Source organism: Stegostoma tigrinum, chromosome 33, assembly GCF_030684315.1.
Source record: "Stegostoma tigrinum isolate sSteTig4 chromosome 33, sSteTig4.hap1, whole genome shotgun sequence".
NCBI lineage: Eukaryota > Metazoa > Chordata > Chondrichthyes > Orectolobiformes > Stegostomatidae > Stegostoma > Stegostoma tigrinum.
The window spans coordinates 29,860,286-29,880,169 of record NC_081386.1 but is presented as its reverse complement, the minus strand read 5'-3'; the positions used below and the strand labels follow the sequence as shown (position 1 = coordinate 29,880,169).

The window sequence follows — 19,884 nt, the reverse complement described above, 5'->3', positions numbered from 1 at the left end:
CGCTGGCCTAGCCAGCAATACCCACATGCTGTGAAATAACTGTGGGTCAAGAATGTTAAACAAATATAAATCAGTAATGAACTGCATATCAATTTGAAATGACCTTGGGTTTTCTATTCATTATGTTTAATAAGTTTGAATAATTATTTTGGACCCTTGTTTTTGTACTCAATGTAGGAAACTCCTTTGCAATGTGATCTTTGAGATGCTATTTCCAGCTTACTTGTTCTTGCCAATCCTAACTGAACATGGATGCCATGGGCTGTGATTTTGTCAGGTCAGCTGTGCCACATCCAGTTGACCAGTTCTCTTGTGTGCGCTTAACCAGTCTAGATAAACAACTTGAGATCACTATCGTCAAGCTCGACTCTCTTCACACTTGCTGTCTGGCAAGAACTGCTAGGTAACAACTTGGAATGGAAACCTTGGCTGAGTTTGTTTCTCCCAACAAATGAGGAGTACCAAGAGCAGATGTGGTGTCCCACGTGCTAACTGAGTAGAAGCAAGAGTGAAAGCTGCAGCCTCCTTTCTATGATGTGGGAAAATGACATTTCATCATTGGGAATATAGATAATTGAAAACGTTGGGTGTACTTGCTTTATAAAGCTGCCTTATCTTCATTTCTATGAAAGATGTGCATACAACGAATGTACATATAATCATTAAAAGACTAGGTGCAGGCCCCAATATGATTTAAATTTGACAGAAGGTATGTGGTTTAATTGTAGTGTTTGGAAATGTGGTTGAATTTGATACAGTTGACAACATGGTTGACCCATTGCATTTTTTTTTCAGAACTATTCCATGGCAGTTTACCTTGTAAAACAACTGTCTTCAGCAGTATTGCTTCAAAGACTGCGGGCTAAAGGAATAAGGAACCCGGACCATTCCAGAGCATTAAGTAGGTACAGTTTGTGAACAGAGTTTGCTTGGGAAAGTTTACAATTCATTTCAGTGATAACAAAATTCAAAACATTGTTTCTTTTCTGTTCAATATTGATTGTAATCATTTAATCTAATAATTTATTGTGAATCTAGCTAAAAGTTCTGAATTGAGAGTGGGCAGAAGAGAGAATAGCTGTGTGGGTGATGGTAGCCCTGAAGAACCTTGCTCACATGTCACTGGTTTTCCTTTGTGATGTTAGACAGGGAGACAATTTGACAGTAAGAGGTGTCAGCTGTAGCTAATTTGATTCAATTAGTGCCAGTTTATCTGCAGTCTCACTTTCAGTATGATTTTTGGATAAATGATTGCTGCAGGGAACCCAAGTTGGATTTTTCACTTGCTGAGATTGGTTATCAATACTCTACATTGATTTTAACAGAATTTGGTGGCTTAGTAATTTGTCACTAATCAATGATTCACATCACCTTTCCTCCTTTGGCTGTGTGACGCTTTACCACATCATTTCATTTTCACCTTTTACAATAGCAAGATTTTTGGGGAGTTTCACTATTGACAATTATGACAACTCTACACAATTCTGTCCTCACCTGATGTTAAGAAATGCATTTTCTCAATGGTGGTGATCAGAGATTGACTGATGCCTCCCCAACCCACCTCCAGCCAAGGGGAGATGTAGTGCTGTAACTGTGATAAAGTTCAGAATTGGAGACCATTTTGCCTTATACTCTATCTTATCTTAGAAGATTTACCTGGGTGTTTTTATCTCTACATTGGAGTACATCCTGAGGCTAAAGCATGCAAATTATTGCTAAAGTTTCTAGAATCAGACCAATTTAAAAATGTTAGTCATGTTGAAACGTCTTCCCAATTGACATGCAGCTTTGTTTTCTCACGTGTTTCTGGATTTGTGTATGCCAGAATGGTATGTGCTGTTCAGCATTTAACTGTCCTTCTGACTTAGAGTGATGTCACAGTGGAATCTAACTGGTGTAGTTTGGGATCTGGCCAAAATAATCGCTAATTAATTAATCAGGCTAAGGAATTTCTGTTTATAGTACAGTTCAGCTATTTGAAGATCTTAGAGAAGATTGTTGGTTTGGTGCTGAAAGTGATTGACTTAAAGTGCGCGTAACATTCAGAGCATCACCAGAGTGGGAGTAAATTAGTAGGAGAGAATAAATGTGTAGTTATTGTTCAGCTGCCCAAGTTAGAAATCACTCCAGCTCAAGCAGTGAAGGCTCCAGCACTTAACAGATCAGAAAGACAATCTCCAATTAATGTAGCCACAGTTTAGCAAGTTTGACATAAGTTCTGTAGAAGCCCTACAGTGTGGAAATAGACAACAAAATGTGAGGCTGGATGAACACAGCAGGCCAAGCAGCATCTCAGGAGAACAAAAGCTGATGTTTCGAGCCTAGACCCTTCAGCCCAACAAGACCACACCAACCCTCAGAGCATCCCACCCAGACCCATTACCCTTTTAGCTGTAACCTGTCTGCACATCACTGAACGCTATGGGCATTTTAGAATGGCTAATCCACCTAGCCTGCGCATCTTTGGACTGTGGGAAGAAACCAGAGGAAACCCACATGACAGGCACCCGAGGTTGGAATCGAACCCAGGTCCCTAGCGCTGTGAGGCAGCAGGACTAACCACTGAGCCGCCATGCTGCCCTGTACCCTTTGATCACGAAACTGAATCTATACCAATGTTTTCTTTCTATCTAAATAGATTCTGAACTAAATTGAGCAGAGTTCCCAGTATCATTGTTGAGTTTACTTAAAAGCTTTTTCTTCCTACCTGACGACTTCTAATGCATGAATGGATTCATTTTAGTTTGTGCTTATATCAAACTCCGCAGGACCTCTCAACTTGACTGGATGCAATTTAAAAGGGCAAAGATCTTCACCTCTGCCTCTTGCCACATATTTAATTTCTATAACATGACCTCCTAAAGTGTGGTTTTGACTATTCTAGATACAAAATATGATAGAATGCTGGATACCACTCTCTCTATCTTGTAGTTAGACCTACCAGAAGTAGCACTTTCTGAAATCAATGAATGAGATCTTTTCTTCTGTTGTCATAGAAACAAAGCACTTGGGGATTAAACAGATCAAAAGACGTGTAACAGGCTGTTGAGTTGGATGATCAGCTGTGATCATAATGAATGGCAGAGCAAGCTCGAATGGCTGAATGGCCTACTCCTATTTTCTATATTGTGTTTCTCAGGCCGGTTTTTTCTTTTCGGGTCAATTGATATGCCTGTTCTTTGGATCTAATACAATCTCTAAATTCTCTTATCTGACATAGTTTAGCCACCTTTCCGGTTTTGTATTTGCACCAAACAGAAAAGAAAAATAGTTGCATCTTACCCACACGTTGTTTGAATTTTTGCCATTGCCTTTCCACGGTCATCCCTTTAAGAAATGTTCCCTAATCTATCATAGCCAACTCTCACACTTCTCACCTTGTACCAGTGTAATTTCCTCTATTAAGATTTAGGATTTTAGTCACAAAATGAACAGCATCATTTTCCACCTTGAAGAATTCTATCATGTTATGCTCACTGATCCCCAACAGTCCTTGCATAGATAGATTGTCAGTTATTCCTTTCTCGTTACACGATACCCAGTCGAGGATGGGCTGCTTTCTAGTTGGTTCCTCAACATATTGGTCAAGAAAACCATCTTGTATGCACTCCAAGAATTACTGTTCTTGGTATTGCCACTGATTAAATTGCCCAATCTGTATGCAGAATAAAGTTGCCCATAATTACCTATGTTCCTTTTATTGCACGTATCTCCAGTTTCCTGTTTAATGCCATTCCCAGCATCACTCCACTGTTTGTGGCTCTATATACAACTACTAATGTTTTTTGACTCGTGGCGTTTTTCACATTCCTGGTCACCATGCAGCCATATCTCCGTAATCCTGACTATCCATTCCTATTTTCATCCATATGATAACAGTCCCAGCCCTGGTCAGGTGTAACGCTCCCAGTTTGCACTGATTCCACCTTCTCCAGAGCTGGTTCTAGTGCCCCAGGAATTTGAAACCCTCTCCTTTGCGCCATCCTAAGTCACATATTCATCCAATATATCTTGTTTTTACTCCAACTAACAGGTGGCACTTGTCATAATCCTGAAATCATTACATTTTGAGATCATGCTTTCCAAATTACTTCCCAACTCTCCTTATCCTGCTTTGAAGACTCCTCTTTTTCAAAAAGCTTTGTTGTTTGTACCAATGAATACCACGGCTGATGGGCTGTTCACCATCCCCCTCCAGAATGTTGAGTAGCTGCTCTGAGAGGTCCTTGACCCTAGCACCAGAGAGTCAGCATACCATCCTGGAGTCTTGTTTGACAGGCACAGAAATGCCTATCTAGTCTCCTTACAGTCAAATCCCCTATAACTATTGCATTTCTGCACTTTTGCTACTCCTATGCACAACAGAGTCAACTCTAGTGCAACCAATTTGGCTGTTGCTGCTTTTCCCTGAAAGGCTATTCCCCTCAACAGTATCCAGATTGATATGTCTGTTCTGCAGGGAAATGGCTACATAAGACTCCTAGTCTCCTTGTTCTGCCTGATGGTTACCTGTTACATTTCTGCCTATGGAATCTTAGCCTGAGCTGTGACCACTTCTGTATATGGGTTATTCATGATACTGTGCCTCATGGATGCACTGGTGTCCCTGGCTGCTGCTGTGAAACCTGTGCAGCCAGGCACTGCAGCTGGAAATACTTTCTGCATGGAGGCTGGCCCCAGGCACTGGAAATGTTCCCGGCACCCCACAGAGAGCAGGAAGAGCATGTCTTGGTTTTGAGCCGTCTTGAAATGGTTTACTGTTCTAAATTAAACATGTCAGAAGATGCTTAGTATCAGCAACCCTAAGGCCCTTATTCCCTGGTTCTCGTTACAAAGTATCAATCAAAATAAAAGCAAAGAGTACCTCTGCGTTGTTCTCACTGTGTCTCAGTTAGGATGTGCTTTCTCCAAATTGCTTGTGTGCAAAGCTTACTCCGAAAGTCTACCATGCTGAGAGCGTTACTTGGGTATCTGAATTACTTGTCCAGCAACAACATGACTAGGTCACCATTTCCCTCACCGAAGATGCTGGGCCACAGTTCCACAAATACCTGAAATGACCTAGTGCTTTGCCTGCAGTAGGGCAAACTTGACATTTGAATTTCAATGCGTATATGTGGATATGTATTTCTCAACTGCATTGCAGCTGAGCTTAAGTCTGTTTTCCTCTAGTATCAATACATTATTTTTAGTTTGGGGTTAGTAAATGGCAATTAAGGGTGAGTTTCACAACATTTTCCTTCTCCTGAATCTTTTCAACATTGGCCATCGTCAGTTGTAAAATACCCAAGTGAATATCCTCACTGAATCCAAAATCTCAGTATGATTAGATTGTCAGACTACTCAAGATGTTGTGAGAAGTCAAATGACACCAGGTAATAATCCAACAGGTTTATTTGAAATCACAAGCTTTCGAAGTGCCCCTTCTTTGTCGTTGAAGCGCTCTGCAAGTTTGTGATTTCAAATAAACCTGGTGGACTGTAACCTGGTGTCGTGTCACATCTGACTTTGTCCACCCCAGACCAACACCAGCACCCCCATACCAAGACATTGCACCATGCATGGATCTCATAGTTCCTTTTATCCAGTCAATTATTAGTGAACTCATTCATTGAAAGTGTTATAGTTAGCTTTAGCAAGGAATTGGCCTTTGTCAGAAAATTTCTGACCAGTATTTTAATATTTTTTGTGTTCTCTCTCTGAACCTCCCCTCCCCCATCAAGAATGCTGTTCTATTATTTATTAATTGTATTAAGATCTGTGGGATTGCTGCTTGTGGGCCTTCTCTGACATGAGACCAGCAGAAACCTGAGCGTAAACTTAGTAGCCTTAGCAAAGACTCCCGAAATTTACTTTAGGTTTCCACCTTTGGTGTCACTCGTGGGAAAGAGTCTTAACACAATACAAAACAACTTAACGTACTCTCCCCAGAATCGAATTAAACCTGCTCATTGGAAGTAGTCGAGAAGTCTCTGCCTCCTGTTGCAATTTCTAATTCTTCTATTTATGATAGTACATAAAAGCTGTGTTAACCCTTAATTTGTCTCCTATTTGTTGCTATAAATAGTGATTTTTGCCTGATCCATATGCTTGGAAAATATGCACTTTTTAGTTGCCTTAGCTTTGCTGGAAGACTGCTACCAAGATTGTCTCTGCACAACTACTGTGAGCGCGGGAGGGTAATGGGTAATGGTGCTCCAGCAGCTAGTCACTAGAAATCAACTTCAGCTCATGAAATGTGTTTGTTCCCTTAGGCAGATGCAGGTAAAGGGTGAACTAGTGATCTCTCCCCTTACCTGCTTCTACCCTCCAGCCCTTCCGTCTCCCTTCAGAGGGGAAGATAGGAATGCTGTACAGCTGTTGATGTGTTTGACAAAGATTTATCATGCTGTTGGCAGCTAAGTCTGGAATACCAGGCACTGTTGGGTGTGAAAACAATAAGACGATGGATACTCCTCAGTACCAGCCTTTTTATGACTGTAACACGATAACAAAGTGTGGAGCTGGATTGTGCTTTAATTTCCAATCCTGTATATTTTGAAAGTGTAGTTGACTTTGTGCAAGGTAAACTGTCTAAAGGACTGGAAAAAGAAGTGAGGGAGTTCAGAGGGAGAAACAAGAGCTTTTTGCTGTGCTAAAGTAATATGTAGAGGTAAAGTAAAATGCTTGGTTAGCAAGAGAATTGTTTATCACTCAAGTTCCTTGTAGCCAACAACTTCCCATTTCCTCTCAGCCCTACAGAGCTTATCCTGTATAGCCAGATCACATCCAGTGCTTTTGTGGTGCCTTGACTTCAACAAGAATGGATAACATGAAGAATTCAGGCTAGCTTCAGGCATTTAAGATAAGAGTTAAGCCTGTAAGATATAAGAGCAGAAGTAGGCCATTCAGCCCACTGAGTCAGCTCCCATTCAATGAGATCATGGCTGATCTGATAACCCTTAACTTCACTTTGCATTTTCCCCATAATCCATGAATACTTTACTCATTAAAAATCTGGCTATCTCAGCCTTGAATAAAGTTAACAACCCAGCCTTAGCAGCACCTTTTTGGTGATGAAGTACACATGCACATTACCCTCTAAGGGAAGAAGTTTTTTCTCATCCCTGTCTTAAATGGTCAACCCCTTCTTCTGAGATAACAACACCCCCGGCCCTAGACTCTCCTACAAGGAGAAATAATTTTTCCACATCTGCCCTGTCAGATTTCCCAAGCACCTTTTGATGTTTTATTATGATTGCCTTTCATTCTGTAGACTGCGATGAATACAGGCCAAACGTATTGACACTCTGCTCATAAGACAGCCCCTTTGTATCCAGTATCAGCCTAGTGAACCTTCACGGAACTACCTCCAATGCCAGTATATATTTCTGTTGATAATGGGCCTGAACTGTTCATGGTATTCCAGCTGTGGTTTGAGTAGTTTGTCGTATAGATTTATCAAAACCTCTCTGGTTTGAAATTCTATTCCCTTTGAAAATAAAGACTAACATTCATTCCATTCTTTCACTGCTAGCTTTTGTGTGATTCATGCACAAGGACTGTCAAATCCTGCTTGACTGTAGCATTCTGCAGTTTTTCTTTATTTAAATAATATTTAACTCCTGTATCCTTCTCATCTGTTGTAGCTTTTGGTTTTATCACTTTCATCACATTCCCACATATTCCATTTGCCAAGTCTTTTTTTGATAACTTGCTTAACTTGTCTGTATCCCTGAGGGTTCCTTACCACTTGCCTTCCCACCTAATTTTGTGTCATCTGCAATCTTGGCAATAGTACATTACTTTTCATCATTATGTTCACACTGTTAGATTGTAGCGAAACAAAATAACAAAGTCACTGATGCATCTGTCAACAAGCAACCCTCATTTACAACTGCAGAATAGATACTTTTGATTGTATTCCCTTATATTCAGATAAACCCTCCATTCAATCTAATAGACAAAACAATAAAAGATATTAAATTATATCCAACACAAAAATGACAAATATGACCCATCAATGTGCATTGTCAGATTCAGGAAAGTGCAGTAATAATTGTAATCTGTCTATAAATTTCTTTGATAAGGAGCCTCTGGCTTCAGTGAAAGAAGATTAACTGTCAGGCAATATCATATTGAAGCAAACACAGAATCCTGGAGAAGCTCAGGAGGTCTTGTAGCATCTGTTGAGAAAGTAACAGTTCATGTTTGTCTGGTATGACTGTTGTCAACTCTTTTGATGAAGACTAATTCTAGTGTTAACTCTGCTTCTGTCTCCACAGACGGTGCTCAACAGGCTGAGTTTCTTAAGCGTCCTCTGTATTTGTTTCAGATTTCCAGGATTGCAGTATTTTACCTTCATTCAAATGTCGAACTGCACCAGTGCAGAGACCACGCTATATAACATTTGAGGAAGGTGTTAAATTGCCAATACCAAGTAGTATTAAACACTGAACATATTTTCTTCTGTCCCCAGTCAAAGAGAAATTAACAGCGGATCCTGACAGTGAAATCGCTACAACAAGTTTACGAGTGTCTCTGTTGTGTCCTGTGAGTACAACCTGATTTGCATTATTGATGTTTAAATTGCCTTGTCTTCCTTGCACAGAGTTTCAGTATTTATTAACTGTTCAGAGGCAGAAGCATTTTTTTCCACTGTGATTTATTGATTTCTGGTTTTGTAACATCTGTGAATTGAATTTTATAAATTCTCGCTGTTCGTAGTTTGTGTTTTTAGTTTGGTTCTGAAAAGCTGTCTCAATTGGTAGATTTCTGATGAAGAAGTACAGATCTATAGATCCACTTTATGTTTATTTTTGTACCTAAAACGTATGCAGATAAGAAATACAGAAAATACTGATTCCTGGTCCGTGGTGATCTTGTTCAACTGTTAACTTATTTGAAATGATAAATCCCGTATGGGCCCATCATGTAAACTTTTTCCCAAATGATTATGTATGGAAATAATGTATCTTGGTGATAACAGTTTATATTGACATAAATCATCCTCTTGCTTTTATCTTCCTGTTTGTCCTTTCCGCAAACTATTTTGCCTTTATTCCTTTGCATGAGGCCACCAGAATATGTGTTCCATAACTCTTTTTGCTGTGTCTTCTTCAGCAATTCTGTGCCAGGTTTTCCTAGGAATAAAAAAAAGTGCAACTTGTTCAATACCAAAGTTAGTCTCCCCTCCCCATCCTTACCCCAGCCTTTTCCCCTTCTTTCCCAAGGAGCTGACTTATTGTGCAGGACTGTTCCATGAATGCTAAGAGCTGAAGTAGCTGTTCTTCGCAAGAACTTAAATGGTGTGTGCCAGTGCATAATTTGATTTCTGGGGTACGTCGCACAGCTAATGCTGTACTTACCCTCAGCAACTGCACTGTCTCACACTTCTAACATGTCACTCCACAGCTCTATTATCATCCCTTTAGCCCAGAGGCAGTAAGGCTAATTATTGCAGCCTGCCTGAGAATTATTAACATTACGCAGACTCTGACACCTGCTGTTGTCTATAACCTCGCACTACTGTTACAATGGATGCGGCCATTACCGATCAGAAAGCTCAAAGTAACTAACATTTAAGTTTGCTGATGATAGATGGATGAGATACTAAACAAATATTTTGTCAGTACTTACTGTGGAGAATAATATGGAAGCTAAGCAGCTTGGCCAAATAAATAGTGATGTCTTGAAGAGAGTTCATTTCGAAGAGGAGAGAGGGGTGCTGGAAATCTAAAACACAAAGGTAGATAAATACTCAGGACCTGGTCAGGTGTTTCCCAGAACTTTACAGGAAGCTTGGCAAGAGATTGCTGGGCCCCCTACTGAGGTATTTGTATCACTGACAGCCACGGGTGAGGTGCTGTAACACTGGAGGTTGGCTAATGTTATGCCAACGTTTAAGAAAGGCTGTTGAGAAAAGCCAGGGAACTGGAGACCAGTGAGCCTTACGTTAGCAGTGGTTAAGTTGTTGAAGGAGATTCTGAGGAATGGGATTCACATACATTTGGAAAGCAGGTGTTGATTAGAAATAATCAGCATGGCTTTGGGTGTGTGAAATCTCACTAACTTGATTGGGTTTTTTGAAGAGATGACAAAGAATATTAATGAAGGCAGCATGGTAGATATTGCCAATATGGACTTCAAAACATCCAACAAGGTTCCACATGATAGACTGGTTAGTAAGGTTAGATCACGTGGGATGCGGGGGAGCTGGCTTATTTAATACAAAATTAGTTTGAAGGTAGGGGACAGAGGGTGGTGGTAGAGGGTTGCTTTTTTGGACCGGAGGCCTGTGACCACCGGTGTGCCACAAGGATCGGTGCTGGGTACACTGCATGGGCCAATGGATTAAGGAGTGACAGGTGGAGTTTAACTTAGATAAATGAGGTGTTGTGTTTTGTAAGGCAAATCTGGGCAGAACTGTGGAGTGCTGCCAAACAAAGACTTAGAGGGCGCATGCATTTAATTCCTTGAAAGTGGAATTGCAGGTAGACAGGGTGGTTGGCATGCTTGCCTTAATTGGTCACAGCATTTTGTGAAGGAGTTAGGACATAATGTTGCAACTGTACACGACATTGATGAGGCCACTTTTAGAACACTGTGTACAATTCTGGTCACTCTTCTGTAGGAAGCGTGCAGAAAGAATTATAAGGATATTGCTGGGACTCAGTGGTTTGATTTATATGGAGAGGCTGAATAGGCTGGGGCTTCTTCTTCTGGAATTTTGGACTCGGGCATGACCTTCTAGAGATCTAAAAAATCATGAGGGGTATGGATAGGCTGAATAGCCAAAACTACAGGACATTGGTTTAAGATGAGAAGGGAAAGATTTAAAAAGGACCTGAGGAGTAACTTTTTCACAGAGGGTGGTTTCTGTATGGAGGGAGCTGCCAGAGGAAGTGGTGGAGGCTGGTGCAATTACAACATTTAAAAAGCATCTCGATGGGTATATGAAAAAGAAGAGTTTCGAGGAAAATTGACCAAATGCTGGCAAATGGGACTAGGTCTGGCCAGTGCAGATGCGTTAGACGATAAGGTCTGTTTCTATGCTGCAAGACTATAACTAGGAGGTTCATAGGAAAAAATGTATAGGAGATAAGTGGCGGTCTTTTACCCCAAGTTATGTTATTTGTACTTGTTCCTTTCTGTTATTTCATGGCGAACAAATAGTACTTGCTCTGAGCCAGGTCTGAGCTCTGTTCACTGGCCAGGTTAATGTTAATGCAGGGCCTAATCTCCACTTGGTCTATCAATTTACATTAATCTCTCAGTTTTTTTCACCTGTTGGCATGCTTTTGCTTCAAGGAATTTTGAATTAACTTCCTCCCAAATTGTGTATCTCCAATTCGGCAGATGCCTTGGAAACCATAGGTTTCTGTTTACAGCATGATTCTGACCAGATGCGAAAAGGAAATGTGCAGCAGATGAGTCAGCACTTGAGAGAGACTGAATTTTGGGTGTGGTTTTCCTTCGGCTTATTGTGCATTAGCATTGGGAATTTAAAAACAGGCTTCTTTTACCTTTACAAAGATAATGCCTTCTCTTGTGGCTTTTTTTTTGCCAACAGTTTAAAAAGGTTTCAATCCTCAGGCCAACTGTTGCTTACTCATTCTGTAATACAAAGAAAGCAGTATCTAGGTCCACTTCACACCATGTTACGATAGTGAAGTTACAGTTCAGCATTTAAAGTAAAAGGATGAGTATATTTGTGTTCCAAATAATTTGACAACAGCCTCATGTGTCTTTGTTTCTAGCTGGGCAAAATGAGATTGACAATCCCATGTCGTGCAGTAACCTGCTCGCATCTCCAGTGCTTTGATGCAACTCTTTACATTCAGATGAATGAGAAAAAACCTACGTGGGTTTGTCCAGTCTGTGATAAGAAGGGTCCTTATGAGCATCTAATTATTGATGGGTAAGCAAAAATTGAAATTCCAATCAAGGGAAATACTGTTCTTTCCAGGATCTCATCATTTTTCACTGCAGTTTGAAAGGTATTTTTATGTAACTCTTAAATTATTTTTACTTTAAGTTTATCCTCATTTGAAAAAAGGTTTATGTTGAATATCCAAATTGTTGCCTTTGGAAGATGCAGTAATTTATCGCTTGCATTTTAAAATAAAATTGTCAAATCTGTTGAGAGCTTCAAAGTGTTTACAACACTAAAACCAAGCAAAATGATTTTTCAGATGTCCCCACCTTTTAAACAGCAGAGTTTGAGCATATTTGTGCATTTGTAGATTTGTTTTGCTAGCAACAGTCATTGTTTTGTATGCAATGATTAATATCACATATAATGTTTCTCATTATGACTTGCGACTTCATTTTTCATCACATGTCCAATCTATTCTGTTAGCTTCCCTGGTAGGCACTGTAATTGGATTAAGCTGAGGCTGTGTCTATTTTCTTATATGGCCTTAGAATGGAAGGTTTTGGCTTGTCTTTATAACCTAAATTTGAACCCTCCTCTTCACCATGTGGCTTAAAATAAGAACGAAGTGCTTCCTGTTATCTCTGGTAGAGTGATTAGATAACATGCATAAAACTAAGATAGAAATGTCTTTAGTAAGGCATTTGACAAAGTCCTGGCAGATTGGTACAAAAACTAAAAGCATGTGGGATTCTGGGTCAGCTGGCTAGATGGATACAAATCTGGTTTGGCATAGAAGACAGGGTAACAGCAGAAGGGTGATTTTCAGAATGGAGACCGGTAACTAGAGGTGTTCCACAAGGATTAGTCTCGTGCCCTTTTTTGTTTGTAGCATCTATAAATGATCTAGAGGAAAATGTGAGAGGTCTGATCAGTAAATTTGCTGATGACATGAAGGTTGGTGGAGTTGCTGATAATGTCAGCAATTGTGAAAGGTTACAACAGCACTTAGATAGGCGACTTGGGCACAAAAGTGGCAGATGGAGTTTAATCCAGACAAATGTGAGGTGGTGCACTTTGGAGGATCAAATTTAAGTATGAATTATACTGTCAGAGCCCTTAGGAACATTAACATACAAGCAGATCTGGGCATGCAGGCCCACAGTTTCCTAAAAGTGGCAATGTGGGTGGCCAAGGTGATTAAGGAGGTATTTGGCATGCTTGCCTTCATCAGCTTGGGCATGGAGTACAAGGGTTGGCACACTGTGTTGCAACTATATAAAACCCTTGTTGGGCCGCATTTGGAGTATCGTGTGCAGTTTTAATCGCCACATGACCAGAAGGATATAAAAGTTTTGGGGAGAGTGCAGAGAAGATTTACCTGGATATTGCCCAATCTCGAGGGTATTGGCTGTGAGGAAGGGTTAAAAAGACAAGGATTGTTTTTACTGGAAACTACTTATTTTTAAGACTGAATATCTGTCGAGTATGTAGGCTGAAAATCTATTTGAGTTAACAGTTCACGTTAAAAATAACAGTTAGTGAGGTACCATGTTAGCTGATCAGAAAATCTCTTAATTAAGCTAAATCGCCCTGTCTGGAATTTAATTTTGATCCGTTAGCTCTTTAGTTCAGTCAGGACTAACGTTTTTTTTGCTTGTATTTTAGATAATTTGGAGGCATCACCATTCAGTAGTAGGTCATTGGGTCATGGAGTAATACAGCATAGAAATAGGCCTTTTGGCCTAAGCTAGTCCATGATGCCCATTCAGTTCCAGTTCCTCACATTTGATCCATATCCCTCTAAACCCTACCCATCCATGTATCTATTCAAATGTTTTTGTGTTACTATTGTACCTGCCTCATCCACTTGATGGCAGGCTGTAATATAATTTGCTGCAATTTCCCAATGGCTTCCAAATTTTGACCTTGGCAAATATCCTAGGTGGCTAGAAGATAGTTGGCCATTTACTAAAATGGGAGCTTTGCCAGTTTGAAGTCCATTCCCAGCACATAGCTGATATAGGATCAGAGCTGAGATAATGGGAACTGCAGATGCTGGAGAATCCAAGATGATAAAGTGTGGGGCTGGATGAACACGGCAGGCCAAGCAGCATCTTAGGAGCACAAAAGCTGACGTTTCGGGCCTAGACCCTTCATCAGAAAAGCTTTTCTGATGAAGGGTCTAGGCCCGAAACATCAGCTTTTGTGCTTCTAAGATGCTGCTTGGCCTGCTGTGTTCATTCAGCCCCATGTTTTGTTATCTTGGATCAGAGCTAAACTTGGTATAGCTGCCTCCACAGAAGTGACAGTCTAATTAACTTAATTTGTACTGCTCGAATGAAAGATGAGTTTTCTAACTTTGGAGCCTGTATGTTAAGGACTGTCATCTTGCAAAATATACCTACATCTGTATCAGGGCTTTTTCTTAATTTTGCAAAGGATTCTAAATTTTTGATAAGTAATCAGCAATAGGTTAAGTTTCACAAGCTGCTCAATCATCTCGTTCACGTGAAACAAATCTGTTTCTCGTCTTGCAATTGAAATTATCACATGAATACTTATCCATCTATGTTCCAGAAACTTGGAGCAACTTGAGTAACCAACTAAAGTGTTGTGCAAAGCACAGATATTTCAGAAATGCAGGAATTTGAGTAAGTCATTCTGCCTCTTAGCTTTTGCTAAGTAAGCTTGACATTCAGTTAGAAAGCTGCTGGATGACTTGATTGAAAGTTTTCAAGATCACAGAATAGCACAGAAGGAGGCCATTCAACCCATCATGGATGTATTTGCTCCCCCCCCCCCACCCCAACAACCCAGTGAGTGATATGGCTTGGTGCCATGTGCCTGCCTTTTCCCATACACTTCAATATTGTTTCTAGTCAGATATTCACATCACGTTTGCTTTACTTGCAAATCATTTATATCTGTACCCTGTCATTTTCGACCCTTTTTATGAACAGGAACAGTTTCCCCTTATGTATTCCATCCAGAACTTCATGATTTTAGGCACTTCTGTCAGATTTCCTCTCCATTTGGAAAAAAGTCACAACCTCTCCAATCTATCCTCATTTCAGGAATTCTTCATCCCCAGAATCATTTTTGATAGTGGAATGAATGCATCCTTCCACAAGGACACAAGCTGCTTATTGAAGAATTCAATTTTTGTCTACTTGCTGTCAAAGCCTTTGCTGTAATTCAAGCAGCTAAATCTGCATTCTACCATCAAGTGATAATCTTTTGTGCTTCAATCCAGCCCATCACCCAATTTTTTTTTCATTCATTCACAGAATGTGTGCTTCTCTGGCAGGAATAGCGTTTATTGCATATCCCTAATTGCCTTTTGAGAGATGCTGGTGGTGGTGAGCTACCTTCTTGAACCACCAGAATTCATTGTAGTAAGCCTGCAACTTAGGGAGGAAGTTCCAAGGTTTTAACTCAGAGACACTGAAGGAACGTTGTTATACTTCCAAGCCAGGGTGGCTGTCAACTTGGAGAACAACCTACAGATGATGTTTCTGTGTATATGCTGCCCTTAAACTTTGTTAGTGATCATGGTTGGAAGACACTATGGAGCCTTGCTGAATTTCTGCAGTGCGTCTTGAAAATGGTACATACTACTTCTGTTGTATCAGTGGAGGAGAGTATGGAATGTTCGTGGTTGTGGTGCCAATTAAGTGGGCTGCTTTGACCTGGTGAGTTGAGCTTCTTCAGTATTGACAGATCTAGTCCAATTCAGTTTCTGATCAAAATTAACCATCTGGATGTTGATAGTCAGGGATACTGCAATGGCCATTGAATGTCAAGGGGCAATGGTTTGATTCTCTTGTCGAAGACGGTTATTACCTGACACTTGTGTAGCATAAATGACACTTATCATTTGTCAGCCCAAGCCTAGGTACATTCCAAGTCTTCCTGTGTTTGGATGTGGACTGCTTCACTATGGAGTAGTCTCAAATGGTGCTGAATGCTGTGTAACCATCAGTGAACATTCTCGCTTCAGATGTTATGATGGAAGGTCATTGCTGAAGATGTTTAGGCCTAGGACAATGAGGAACTCTAACAGATATCCTGGAGCTCAGATGACCAAGATCCAGCAATCACAATCGTCTTCCTTCGTGCCAGCTATGACTGCAATCAGAAAAGAGTTTTCCTGATTACCATTGACTCTAGGTTGCTAGAGCTTCTTGATGCCATGCCCAGTCAAGTGGTAGCCTTGACGTCAAGAGCTGTCACATGGCTGCCCTTCTGAAGTTTAACCCCTTTTCCATGTTTTGCCCAAGGCTGTAATGAGTTCAGAAACTGAATGGCCCTGGCAGAGCCCAAGCTGAACATCAGTTCCTTGCTAAACAAGTGTTGCTTGATAGCATTGATGATCATTTCAAAAAATTTACTGATTAGCAAAAGCAAACTTATGGATAAGTAAATGGCTGGCTTTGATTTTCCCTGACTTCTGTGTGCAAGACATGTATGGGTAATTTTCCATGTTGCCAAGTAGATGCAAGTGCTATAGCTGTCCTAGAACAGCTTGCTTCCCAAGAACAAGTTTTCAGTGTTATTGCCCAGAATGTTGTCACAGCCCATAGTCCTTGCAGCATCCGATGCGTTCAGCCATTTCCTGCCGTCACATTAAATTGGCTGAAGATTGGTATCTGTGATGCTGGGGACCTTGGGAGAACACCAACAAGATGAACCACTCAGCACTTGTGACTGAAATTAGTTGCAAATGTTTCATCCTTGTCCTTTTGCACTGATATGTTGGGCTGTCCCGTTCATCGAAAGTGATGAGATTTGTGGAGCCGCTGTCGTCTGTGGATTGTTTAATTGTCCACCCCATTCACAACTGAATGTGGTGGGACGACAGAGCTCAGATCTGGTTGTGAAATTTCTTAGCTCTGTTTGCTTATTTTGTTTGGCATACAGGTAGTAGAACCTGTATTCTAGCTTCACCAGATTTGTGGCTGTAACTCCAAAAATCACCACAAGCCATAATGTATATCTTTCGTGCTTTTACTTGTACAACATGGCGCATTGAAGATCTATGCATAGGCAACATTGACACATGATCCTGTCACTGAGCCCTAAGTTGAAAGTGGAGTGAACTGCATTGATGCTACTGTACAAATCTCAATATCACAATTTATCTTGAACCTGCTGTTTTAGTGAAAGAAATGGAGAATTACATTAGTGAAATCAGCTTTTAAGTGGACGTGCTGACTGTTCCACTGGTATTTATAAATCAGCGTATTTAACCTGGTTAATTCACAGGAGTAGCAATGTTTCAACCTCCTTGCCTCCCCTGGACCCCACACATGCTGTTTCTTCCAAATAATGGGCATGTCCCTTAAATTTCAAAGGTTGGTTGAGCTATGTATTCCAACAAAATAAAATCACCAAATTACAACAATGTTGGTGTTATAGTATGTTTAAACCATACTTAACTACTTGTGACAGTGGCAAGTATTTTATGGCAAGATGATGCTAATACTGAAATGCTAGGAAATTAATTGAGTATGATGCATATTTGGTCTTTTGGTTTTATGATCAGTTGCACTTTGTTTTTTTTTTCCCCAATGCCCCACTAAGTATCAATTGTTGGCAGCTTGAATCAATAGAGTTGGCACGAAAAGTTTAGAGCTCTCTGCCTATGGGTACAGAAAAGCAGGAGACAAAAATATCAGTCACTGAGCATTCAGTCAAAAGTTGAAAGGCTAAAAATTCTGCTGATGCAGCAGAGTTGGAATTGGCACAGTATTTTATAGAACCAACTGCAGAGCTTAATGTCTTTGAACAGTATGAGTGCTTCTACCTTTTATTTGTTTCTTTTGTCTCTCTACTGATTTGCGTTATCAAGAAGGCGCCGTGTTTAAATCTCTGGTCCCTGATACATTATCATAAAAGCTCATTTCGATTTTGATCTGAACAATCGCACTTTCACTATAATAAAAATGGAAAGTGCTTGAGACTTTCAGGTCTGGCAACAAATTGACATTTCAAGTCTGACATGGCTCTTCATTCGAACACTTTTAATGCATTGGTGGTTCTTGGTTTTCTGCCACTTCACTTTGAGATTTTATTCCTGAAGTGAAAGCCTGCTGTATGATTCAAGATGATGGGTGTTAATGAGATATTCAAAAGTGGAAGGTATCCAGATGGGGCCTGATCCCTGTCTGGAAAGATGTAGTTCAGAAGAGGGCATTATTGTTGACCATCTTTGTGTGTGGTGGGCTCACCAACACACAGTAACCTGTTACAAATTAGAAATTTGATGTGAGATCTTTATGGTCTCTGTAGCATATTGCTAAGCCATCAGTTACATTGTGTCTTTGCTGGCTTTTTGCGATTCTATATACTTAAAATTCGAGGACCTGTAAGACTTCAAGTACAGAAAGAACTTGGCAGTAGTATGTTTTAATAAGTGCAGATGATGACTAAGTAACTGAGAAATTTTCAATAATTTTACTGTCTAAGTTATAGTATTTGTGCTTCTTCGTGTTGACAAATTCTTGTACCCTCAAGACCCTCAACTGCAGTGACATTAGTAATTATGTTGTTCCACACTATTTGCTAACAATGTTCAATATTGTTACTAACAATGTTTTTGTAGACTAAAATAATTTGTACATTGTTTTTTCTGAAAAAAAATACAGATTATTTATGGAAATCCTCAATTGCTGTACAGATTGTGATGAAATTCAGTTCAAGGAAGATGGAGCGTGGTCGCCAATGAGAATGAAGAAGGAGGTCCAGGAAGTGAATTCCACTTATAATGGTGTTGAAGGTATGCCTTTGATACAAGGATATGGGGACCATGCAGAAAGATCAGATTAGACTGATAGCAGAAGTAGCCATTTAACCCAAACTACCTGTGATTAGTGAAATCTGAACAATGGTGTGGTCATAAAATCTCTTTCACCTCTTGGTTCAAAATTATAGTGCGTTAATTAAATAAAAATTTATTGACAATACATCAGCATGTTAAATGTAGCATCAGAGAGGGTAGTGTGGGAATCAGTAAAGAAAGAGAATGCTATGACAAGCTAGGCATGCACTTTTTTAAAAATTCCATAAAGTGAAAGAGTAGAGTAAATCCTTTGGTCTTCTATTTCCCACCTTCTTTGAGTACCAGGCCCGATAGTGATCAAGCCCATAACCTGCATTCCACCAGTTTGTTACAATGTTCTGTCATGTGAATAATAATCCATTTTATGTCTTCTTGAAAGAACTCAAGAAAAGAGAAATTGTTCACAGCTGAAATATCACCAGCACAAGTGTCCCAGTTTCTGTCTTTGATCTGGCTTTGTCTGTGCCTTTTGTTGTTTTTTTCCAGAAGTACTGACCATGAGTTTAAATTGTTTACTAGGTGCTTGTAAAAACTTGACTGAGCACAGGCATTCATCTCAAGATAATAGAAAGGTTGAAGTGATTGATCTGACGATTGACAGTTCTTCAGAAGAGGAGGAAGAGGAACCACCTGCAAAGCGGTACCCTTCGATATCTTCTCCATCACCACCCATCAACAAGGGGTAAGCTTTGAATTATAGTTGCTCTGTTAAGAGGTTGTTTGTGTGTTTGCAAGGAACTTGGATGCAACGAAAATAACATTCACATTTTGATGGATTTCAAACAATCTCTCTCCACAGTCGTTTCAAAACTGGTATTGCATGCAGAACAAAACATGTGTACTTGTCCCAAATCATCCTCATCGGTATATTAATCAGTTTCTATGCTTCTTCATTCTCGTATTCATTTATAATTTTGTCTTTCTCTCTGCCTTCAAAAGTCTTCACAAAATTTGAACTTTGCTCTTAATTTAGTTTGTCTGTTTTCGATTTGTACAGTGCCTTGGGTTGTTTCATATATGAAAAGCAGTATATAAATGGCAGCATCAGGATTGCAAAACAATTGTCAGATGCTACTCTTTAATTGTTGACAATTACTGTCATAATGTTTTTCAGCCAACTTTGAACACTCTTATCGTGTTCTCTGATCTTGAGGATTATTAATGTTGAAGCATAGCTCCCTATCTC

General features: G+C 40.0%; 1 protein-coding gene across 8 annotated transcripts in view; it reads left to right on the top strand.

The window, feature by feature from the left end:
- pias1b (protein inhibitor of activated STAT, 1b) overlaps window positions 1-19,884 on the top strand; it is a 125,374-nt gene that overhangs the window by 100,944 nt on the left and 4,546 nt on the right. For all 8 annotated transcript variants that reach the window (XM_048563019.2, XM_048563017.2, XM_048563024.2 and 5 more), the window contains exons 7-11: window positions 796-901; window positions 8,459-8,532; window positions 11,739-11,899; window positions 18,505-18,635; window positions 19,218-19,380. In XM_048563019.2, the coding sequence (XP_048418976.1) occupies window positions 796-901; window positions 8,459-8,532; window positions 11,739-11,899; window positions 18,505-18,635; window positions 19,218-19,380 (635 nt within the window). The remainder of the gene's footprint in view (window positions 1-795; window positions 902-8,458; window positions 8,533-11,738; window positions 11,900-18,504; window positions 18,636-19,217; window positions 19,381-19,884) is intronic.